Source organism: Camellia sinensis, chromosome 2 (assembly GCF_055761805.1).
Source record: "Camellia sinensis isolate YWXY chromosome 2, ASM5576180v1, whole genome shotgun sequence".
Taxonomy (NCBI): Eukaryota; Viridiplantae; Streptophyta; class Magnoliopsida; order Ericales; family Theaceae; genus Camellia; species Camellia sinensis.
The window spans coordinates 133710594-133721279 of NC_138962.1; the positions used below are offsets into that span (position 1 = coordinate 133710594).

Genomic DNA, 10686 nt, shown 5'->3' on the forward strand with positions numbered 1-10686 from the left:
GGGAGATGTAAGAAAATTTATTTATGGGAAAAAATTAGAGGGGAGATGTAAGAAAATTTATTTATGGGAAAAAATTAGAAGAAAAGAATATTTTGGGATCATGATATTTCATATGGAATAAATAAGCAAGACAAATAACCCGATAGCATATCCCAATTACAATAAATAAGAGTTTTAGGAACTAAATTTTTGTTTTGAAAACTAAAAATTTTATTGCAAAAAATATTTGAGATTCAATTTCTATCATTACCAAGATAGTCGTTAAATGATTGTCTCAAAAAATTCGAAAAAAAAAGGATTTCTAGCGATAAAATTTGAAAATTTATAATAAATGATCTTTTAGCACTACAAGAAAATGGGGCTTAAAAGACGGAACTATTTGCGACGGTACACTTGCCGTCGCAAAAAGTGACTTTTTGCGACGGTAAAAAATACCGTCTCAAAAAACAGAGTATTTGCGACGGTAGAAAAATACCGTCTCAAAAAACAGAGTATTTGCGACGGTAGAAAAATACCGTCGCAAATACTCTCTTTTTTTGCGACGGTATTTTCTACCGTCGCAAATACTCTGTTTTTTGAGACGGTATTTTTCTACCGTCGCAAATACTCTGTTTTTTGAGACGGTATTTTTTACCGTCGCAAATACTCTGATTTTTTGAGACGGTATTTTTTACCGTCGCAAAAAGTCACTTTTGTAGTTTTTTTTTTAAGTGAATATTTTTAAATTTTTAAATATTTTTTTTAGATGCACTTTACTTAAATGTATCTAAAAAAAAAAAATTATGAAAAAATATTTTTAAAAATTAATAAATACATACAAATATAAAAAAAAATGTATTGAATTATTGTATTTCTTTTGTATTTTTGGTATTTAGTGAATTTTTAAAAGATTTTTTTACTTTTTAGGTGTATTTATGTTAGGTGTGTCTAAAATTAAAAAAAATTAAATATTAAAAAAATTCAGTAAAAATAATATAACACGGAAAACAAGAAAGTATAATTTTCTCAAAAGAGTTTTTGGAAAACTCTAACCTAACATAGTGATTGTGGTTTTGAGACAGCTTCATATATATACAGTCACAAAATAGTTTGAATAAATTCAATGGTATTTTTCTGTCACAAAAAAAATAAAAAAAACGATGTCGTCTTACTCTTTTAATATAACATCTCTTTTCATTCATTTTTTCATCTTCCTGTCTCTCTGTATTTATCTCTCTCTGTTCTCTTTATCTCTTTCACTCATCACTCTTCTTTCTCTGTCTGTCTGTGTATCTCTCTCATTTTCTCTCTGTGTCTCTCACATATCTTTCTTCTCTCTATCTCTTATGTCTTCTCTTATGTCTTCTCTCTTTATCTCTCTCGCTCATCTTTCTTCTCTCTATCTCTCTCATTTATTTTTATTTTTTTTTCTCTCTCTCTTATTTATATCTCTCTCTATCTCTCTCGCCCATCTCTTTTTTTCTGTGTCTCTCTCTCGCTCATGTCTTTTCGCTCTATTTCTCTCTTTTTGTCTATCTTTCGCTCATCTCTTGTTTCTCTCTCTTTTTCTATCTCTCATTCTCTCTCTCTCTCTCTCTCTCTTTCTGTCTCTTTTTCTGTTTATCTCTCTCTCTCTGTCTCTCTCTCACTCTCACTCTCTCTCACTCATCACTCATCTCTCTCTCTGTATGCTTGTCTATTTGTGTATTTCTCCCTCATTATATTCGTCTTGCTCACTCTCTCCATCTCATATTCTCTATTTATCGAGCTTCTCCTCGATTTATCTATCTTTTCTCTCATCTCTTTTCTCTCTCTGTCTCTTTCGTTCATCTCTCTTCTCTCTATCTCTCTCGTTCATCTCTTTTCTCTCTCTGTCTCTTTTTCTGTCTCTCACTCTCTATCTTTTTCTCTCTTTGTCTCTCTCTCTCTCTAACTCATCACTCTTCTCTGTTTGTCTGTCTGTCTGTCTCTGTCTCTCTCTTTCTCTCGTTGTCTCTCGCTCATATCTCTCTCATCTGTCTTCTCTCTCTGTCTCTCTCACTCATCTCTCTTCTCTTTATCTCTCTCGCTCATCTCTCTCTGTCTCTTTCTCATTTATCTCTTTTCGCTCTTTCTCTCTTTGTCTATATCTTTTCATCAATTTTTTCATCTTCCTTTCTCTCTTCTTTTTCTCTTACCGTCTCAACCTTACTAAATGTAAAAAAAAAAATAAAATTCAACAACTATAAAAAAAAATTATTTTAATAAAAAATTATTTTTTTAACAATTCTTCCGTTGCAAAAAAAAAAAAATCTTCTCTCTCTGTCGCTCATTTCTCTTCTCTCTCTGTCTCTCCCTTTTTCTGTGTGTCTCTCTCTCGCTCATCTATTTTCGCTCTATTTCTCTCTTTTTTTTTGTCTATCTCTCGTTCATCTCTTGTTTCTCTCTTTTTTTCTATCTCCCCCTCTCTCCATCTCTCTTCCTATCTCTTTTTCTGTCTATCTCTCTCTTTCACTGTCTCTCTCTCACTCATCACTCTTCTCTTTCTCTCTCTCTCTCTGTCTACTTGTCTATTTGTCTATCTCTCCCTCACTATGTTCGCCTTACTCACTTTATTACTCTCATCTTCTCTATTTATCGAGCTCCTTCTCGATTTATCGATCCACTACAAACGATGTCGTCTTACTCTTTTGAACATTTCTCTTTTCACCCATTTTTTCATCTTCCTATCTCTCTGTCTCTCTTCTCTTTCTCTCTCTTATTCATCACTATTCTCTGTTTGTCTCTCTCTCCCTTTCTCTATGTGTCTCTGTCTCTTTTCTCTCTCTCTCTCTCATCACTCTTCTCTTTCTGTCCATCTCTCTGTTTCTGTCTCTCTTCTTTTTCTCACTCTGACTCATCACTCTTCTCTATCTGTCTGTCTATCTCTCTCTTTTTCTCTATGTCTCTCGTCTATCTCTCTTCTCTCTATCTCTTTCATATATCTTCTCTCTCTATCTCTTTCTCTCTCTCTCTCTTATTTTTTTTCTCTCTCGCTCTCTCGCTCATCTCTTTCTGTCTCTCTCTCTTATTTATCTATTTTCGCTCTTTTTTTTTTCTCTCTCTCTCTGTCTCTCTCTTTGTCTATATCTTTTCACTCATTTTTTCATCTTCTTCTCTTTCTTTTCTTTCTCTCTCTTATTCATCACACTTCTCTCTCTCTGTCTATTTGATTCTCTCTCTCTCTGTGTGTCTCTCATTCATTTATCTCTTCTCTCATCTATCTTCTCTCTTTTTCATTGACCACAAAAATTAACTTTATTTTAATAGAAAATACTATTCCTATTTTTACCAAATAAAAAAATAATTATTATTTTTTATTCATTAAAATAAATATAAAATAAATATAAAACAAATAAATTTTTAACTTTACCAAATGAAAAAAAAATTCATCAACTATAAAAATTATTTTAATAATATTTTATTTTAATAAAAAAATTCATTAACTATAACATTTGTGTGTGTGGGTGTGTGTAGGGTTTTGTTTGAGAACACACACAACACAAACACAAACACAACCCAAACACAACAGAGCCGTCCCTCTCCTCCTGCTCGCTCTCTCTCTCTCTCTCCATCTAGGGTTTCGCCTTCCTCTCCTCCAAGGCGGCGGCGGCGGTGGCGATATGTGCAAAACCATCGAAGTCGCCGTCGTAGAACCACCACAACTCAACCCTCTCACGAAGCTCTCGCTGCCGAGCCTCGACGACTTCGACCCCACCGACGACGACGGGTTTTATATTCCTCCTCTGAACTTCGCGATGGTCGACAATGGCATTTTCAGGTCCGGTTTCCCTGACACCGCCAACTTCCCCTTCCTCCAATCCCTAGGCCTCCGTTCCATCATGTAAGTAAAAAAAAAAAAAAAAAAATTCAAACTCATTGATTATATGGCAGTGATGTGTTGGAAAATTATGTGTCAGTGAATGATTTGAATTTGCTGATTATATACAGATTTGATGATTATAGGGCTTTGGTTTTGCAGATGCCTTTGTCCAGAACCGTACCCGGAGGCAAATGCCGAGTTTGTCAAGTCAAATGGGATTCAATTATTTCAATTCGGGATCGAAGGTTGCAAGGTAAGTCTTGTAATTTTTGTTTATTTATTTATTTTTTGTGTTACTTTTTTACTTATTAGCAGTGGGTGCAAACTCGATTTGTTTGTAATTTTACATTTTTGATGATGGAGGGGCCATTTGATGAATAAAGAAATCATTTTGGCTTGAGACCCTGTGAAGAACGAGATATATTGACAAAGGGGATGATTATGAATCTAGTGATCGGCTGAGGATTTAATGCAATTACATATACTCATTTCGAGTGGTAAGCATTTTAATGCCTTTTTTCCCTCTCAAATTTGTTTCTAAAAGCATTCTATGCATACCAATTCTAATCTGATTTATTGTCTCTGAAGCACAGATGGAGTCGATAATCCTGCTTGCCGAGCCAACTGTAAGATAGTTTACCAAAATTTTGTTGTAAAGATATGTTTAGTAGTTTAGTCCTACTTTATTCTTCTAGTTTTTTGTTTTTGTTTTTGGGCTCATTTACTAACTCAATTTGTAGATTTTAATTTATACAGATGTAAGAATCTAAATATAAAATTTCAGTACAATGTTTCCATTTCTTAAAGCTGCAAAGATTTGAAGTGATTAGGGATTATGAACCTCATTGCTTGCTTTTTATTTATTTATTAACTCAATTTGGAGATTTCAATTTTTAATAGAACGTGCAATAAATGCATTGTAATTCAAATTTAAAGGCTTTATTTAAAATTAAAAAAAAACTTGCGTTTAGTTTTTAAAGGCATTATTTTATAAGGGGTAGTTTTTGAAAACTTATCTGCTTTGGTTTTTCAAAGGGACAATCTTTCTGAAACATCCAAAAATGGAAAGATAAACAAACAACATGAGACGAAGGGAGTGTGTTTGCTAGAAACATAAATTTTCCTACAGTTATCCCTCAACAGGTAGAGAAAATGGGCTTGAGGAAAATGAGTCAAAGAAGTTGGGCCATACCGTGCTTCATTTAAAAATGTTGGAGTGGACTAACATACATTTGTCACTTACAGATTCTTTCTTCTAATATGTATAGGTTGGTAAGGTACTACGCATACAAAAAGCTTCAAGATATGATTATTTGTAAGTAAGATTATTTGAGTGAGAATACATTAGGACAGAAGAAGAGAAAATATCTTGCCCTTTGAATGTACAACCCGGAAATGCATATTTGAATCACATGGGCTGCACGTGCTACCAATTGTGTGAGGGGTATGTATACCCTTGTGGGTAAAAAAGAAGAGAGAACTCCTAGTTTTCTTGTTCTTTGGTGATAGATTCTATTTAATAATATAATACTAGCAGTGTTTTTTTATGTTCTTTGGTGATAGATTCTATTTAATAATATAATACTAAGGTTTATGACATAAGAGGAGTAAACTTTAATCTAGGTCCTTATCTCTTTTTGCATTAGTTATAAACGAATCCATTAGGAACATTCAAGAGGATATCGTATTATTTGTAGGCAGTATAGTTTTAGTTGATGACATAAGAGGAGTAAACTTTAATCTAGAATTGTGGAGAGAGAATTTAGAATCTAAAGAATTTAAGTTAAGCTGGATTAAGACAATAGTTTGCACACTGCTTCAGGATTGAAGTCCTATTCCTCCACTTGATAAATCTTATTTTGTTTGAGCACTCTATTTCAGGGGAAAGTGAACCCTACACAGTGTGAGGCCTTTACTATGGTTTGCACTCAGGTAAAGTTTACTGTCGTATTCTGGTTTACTTAGATGATAAACATTAATTGGAAAACTCAGTAGTGATTTCTATATTGCTCCATTTAATTTTGATTTCAAGCTCTCTTTACAGTTTTCAATATCAATTTAGTTTGATGAAGCTCAGAAGTATTATGTGGTTTTCAATATGTGCCTTTTGAAAAGTGTATAGAAAATCATTTAAGAATATGTGGTTTGATTTGGAATTTTGATTATTTTCTCATTATCTCCACCTTAAATGACAATGTTTGCTCAACTAGGTTTGAATTGAAGGTCAATTTTAACTAGACTTGCAGCATGATTTTGCCAAAGTATATGGTTTATATTGCCTTTGATTTGATGAATTATTGACTAAATAATACTTGATTTGTTTATAGAAAATAATGAAACGGGGGGATGGGGTGTCAATGTATGTTTTATTGTGAAGTGTGTATTGAATGTGTTTTCTGATTAAATTTTTTATTTGCAGGAAGCATTTTGTTTTAATTACTGCAATATATTTTTGCATGTGGAGGGCTATATATATATATGTGTGTGTGTAATTTGGCCTACCCATCATTTTTCATCTTCCTGCTAAATAGAGTTTTTAATTTATTGTTTACATTTTTTATTTGTTGTAGTTTCTGCCTCCATGCTCCTTTTATGATATAAAATTTGTTTGAAACTGTCTGTGACAGGTCAAGAATGAGGAAGAGGAATCCAGCACTGGGCATCTTTCTATTCTGATGATGAGTGTTAAAAACAACACACAGGTAATGCATACTTTTCTTCCCTGTAAATTGAGGATAATGTTGTTGTACTAGTGAAATTTTGATATAAGGGTCATAGTCTTTAAATGGCTAAAAGCGGTTGTCCTTGTGGCATGTTGAATTTGAAAATAATTTGTTTATCCTCTAGTTCTGGCCTTGGAGTTCTCATTTTTCTAGACATGGGTTGTTTAGATTCTAAATTAATAGAAATTGGGTTGTTTAGGCCAATACCTTGAATTATCCATTTCTAAAGACTTGAGGCATATATGGGGATCCTTTTCTGTGTGCTTGTTGACCTTCAAGAAGTCAGGTTCTCTCTGGAGTTTATGGGCTGGGAAAATGAATTCTCTTCATGTTCAAGAGTCAGAATGTGGCATGGTCCGACCTTGGAACCATTTCTTGGACAGTAATAATACAGTGACTAGATTTAGATACCAAATTTTGGATATCATTTGATATGCCACCAATGCATTAGTTTAATGGGTCATAACTTTCATGTCTTGTACGTTATAGCAATCCATTATTGATACATTTGGTAACCAAATTTGGTCACTGTTGCATTCTGTTTCTCAGAACTTCAGAGTATTCTTTTAAATCTTAAATAGTGCATTTAATAATTGTTCACATAAATATGTATGCTCTTAATATACATTGTATTTTATTTTATTTATTATTACATTTTCGGGGTTATGTTTTTTTTTGGTCACCGTTGTTCATCCTACGTGTTGTCTCCTTTTGCAGTTTTGTATTGGCACCATAAAGGATGATTTCTTGGGTGTGATCAGTGATCCAGGTGTTATTTCTTAATGGAAGTGATATTCAATATATAGCTAGGAGCCTTTCTCTCAGTTTGCTTTTAAGAAATGGGAGTGTTTCAAACTGTTGAATTATTTTTGTCATCTGCATACTTTTTTGATGTGTCCGGAAATGGCTTTTTTGTTTATAGATATTATATAGATCATTGGAATGGAAATCCTTTGATATGCGTGCTGTTGTGTCTGCCACCGAAGATCTTTTTAAATTCATATTGTCTGATAAGGGTTTGAGGGTACGTGTTTTCCTGGTCCGGGACATAATTAAAGCAATTGATATTTTTCTTCAGGATGAAGTAGTTGCAAACATTTTCGATGAGAAGGTTCAAGCTAGAGAGACAGCTGAATCTGAGGTTCGTTTCAATTCCTCCATCTCTCTCTCTCTCCCCTCTCATGTGCTGGTGCATGTTTTAGTTAAACTCTACAACTTATAGATAATAGAACATCATTTTGATGTGGTTTAGAAGAAGTAGGAAAGCCAAAACATGAATTAGGAAACCCAAAAAGGTTGTTTTCGAAAAACTATTTTCATGCAAAAATTAAAGTGTTATATGAAAATGTTAGGTGTTTTCGAACTTTTTATTATCTTGTTTTTGAAAACATGAAAATGAAAAACAAAAACAAAATCAGAACTGAACATATTTCAGTTGGTAATATTGTCATGAGATCAACTATGAGAATTAATGTTGTTTTGCAGGGACATGCAATGCTGATGAGAGTGGTTAATGGGCTTAAATCTTTCCGGCATGCAGTGAAGTTGGCCCCGGAGGTGTGGACTGCTATGCTAATCCGCATGACAGTGAAACCCGAGGCTCACAAATTTACATTTGACATCATTTCAGCCTTATTGATACATTTTAGCCGAAAAATTCCAAAGACCTTTTGGATTTGTATATCTAGAATTCTTCACAAGTTGGTGAAAAATTATAGCCATGTCGATTTATGATTTAGGTGGATTCTTCATTTGCTCATTTTTTTTCTCTAGCTATTTATTTATTTGAGTGAAACTATTTGTCTGATGCAATTTTAAAGATTATATATCTGAGTTTGGCTCCGAAAGTTGAGTGATTGTAAAATACTTTTTTTAGTAGTGTTTGTAAAATATTGAATTTGATGGTTTGATCAATTTAAATTTTTATTTTTATTTTCTGTTAATGATGTTTTTGTGAATAGAATGTAAATAATCAGCTCTTAGAGAGAGACGGCACCACCGTCGGAAAAAATAGAAAATTTTAATATTTTTATTAATTTTGTTACAGGTTTTACTTTTTGCGACGACATTATACTGTCGCAAAAAATAGAAATTTTATTATTTAAAATAGAAATTTTATTATTTTTTAATATTTTTTGCGACGGCAATACACTGTCGCAAAAAATAAAAAAATTCATATTTTTTATATTTTCTGCGACGGCACCACACCGTCGCAAAAAGTAGTGTTTTTTTTTTAAAAAAAGACTATTGGCGACGGTATTTTTTGCCGTCTCAAATAACATTTTTAGCGACGGTAAAATAGAGCCGTCGCAAAAAAGTCAAGAAATTTCAAACGTTTTTAGCGACTGCACTGTGCCGTCGCAAAAAGGCAAAAAATGCCGTCGCAAAACATTAGCGACGGCACTTACCGTCGCAAAAACTCTTTTGCAACCCCTGCAGTTGCGACCCCCCTCTTGCCGTCGCAAAAAGTCGTTTTGCCGTCGCAAAAAGTATTAGCGACGGCATTAGGAGTATTAGCGACGGTATTTTACCGTCGCAAAAAGTCAATTTTTTTGTAGTGTAGGGACAATATAATTTATAATAAATGATCTTTTAGGGACAATATAAAGAAACAAAATCGCAAAGACCGCTCGAGCACAACTTTCACTGCTCGCGCGATGTGACTAAAGGCGGTCAAAACATATAAGCTGACTGCTTGAGCGCAACTTTCACCGCTCGAGCGGTAAAACTTTCTTCTTAGAAATTCAAGCGCTCTACAAAAATATTGGATGATTTGTTTCTCCGCTTCAGCGCACAAATGACTGCTCGAGCGGTCAAATAACTTCGACTGCATTTTTACTTTTTGCTTAGGGTTGGATTTGTTTTTGCTTTTTGCTTTTTGCTTGATCCCTGACATAGTCAATGAAGTGGCAAACATGAAAGAATTAAGATCATAAATTTCTCTGCAAAGCACAATTTGGGTTGGATTCACATCTAAAAACTTATAACCTTACTGAAATAAAAGATTAAATAAAATTACAACTGAAAGAAGTTTTGTCAAACGGGATTATTAATTACAAAACTTAATAACATTGATAGTGTGAATATTCACGCTGTCAATGTGAATATTATTATTATTAGTGTTTTGGTAACTATATCACACATAGGACTTATTGAAATATAAAAAATAATTTAGACAAAGTGAAACATAAATAGGTGAAGAAGGATTTATAAACAAATACCCTATAAAAAAATAAGACAAAACAAAAACGAGTTGCCAAAAGGGTGGAAAAAGAATGAAAAGAAGAAAAAAAAAATGAATTGAGTGATTTTTTTAATTTTTTTTCTTTCTGAACTTTTAGGAATTTGGAAAATTGTTGCCATGCTTTGGAAATGGGAACAGTTTACCAAAACTGTTTATATTTTCAGTTTTTAAGATTTGTGAAAGTAAAAACATAAAATAAAAACGTTACTAAACATGCCTAATTTAGGAAGTTCACTATGCATTTAAAAATTCAACCGCTAGTTCGTTTTAATAATTTGGATCATAACAAAACCAACTTAGCTCAGAACAAAAACAGTATAAAAGTTTCATAAGGAAGACCTATTCAGATCATTTCAAAATGACAGGGTCATAATTAAAAAACATCACAGAAATCTCATAACCAAATTCACTACAAATTTTATTATCACAAAACCTCATAATCAAGCATCAACATGATTAATAACTTAGTGTAAATTATACCCATGATTCTTATAATTTGTCTTTTCTGTCAATTTGATCTCTATAATTTTAATTTTATCAATTTCACTGAGAAATTCTATTATACACACCTTTTAAAAGGATGTATCATTTATGCATCTTTACATTCACCATATATTTTTTATTTAGTTATGTCCAATTTTATTCTTTAATTATGATAATATTTTAGTTATAACTCATGAAATTTTTCATTATGTCTCATGTTGAGTTTAGTTATGATTTTTTTTTTTTTTAGTTATGACTCAAAACGCATAAAATTATACCATTTATGATAGTTTTTCCCCAATTTCACCTTATAATTTTTTACATTGCATCATAACATCTATCAAGAATTTAAACATAAATCAATAACAAAATCGCCCACTCAAGAGGAAATCAGAAGAGAATGAATATATACTATT

The 10686-nt window shown here is 32.6% G+C and overlaps 1 protein-coding gene across 2 annotated transcripts; it reads left to right on the forward strand.

Annotated features, from left to right (window-relative positions):
- The first annotated feature begins 3472 nt into the window (after positions 1-3472).
- Positions 3473-8380, forward strand: LOC114268253 (inositol diphosphatase DSP2-like). Of its 2 annotated transcripts, XR_014361624.1 has the most exons (5): positions 3473-3841; positions 3980-4073; positions 7261-7312; positions 7622-7684; positions 8029-8380. XR_014361624.1 is itself a non-coding variant. In XM_082915631.1 (4 exons), the coding sequence occupies exons 1-4, from the start codon at positions 3621-3623 to the stop codon at positions 8275-8277; spliced, it is 627 nt and encodes a 208-aa protein (XP_082771757.1). In that variant the 5' UTR covers positions 3473-3620; the 3' UTR covers positions 8278-8380. The 2 variants fall into 2 exon arrangements, 1 of the variants encoding a protein (XP_082771757.1); XM_082915631.1 differs by lacking the exon at positions 7261-7312.
- Positions 8381-10686: the final 2306 nt, after the last annotated feature.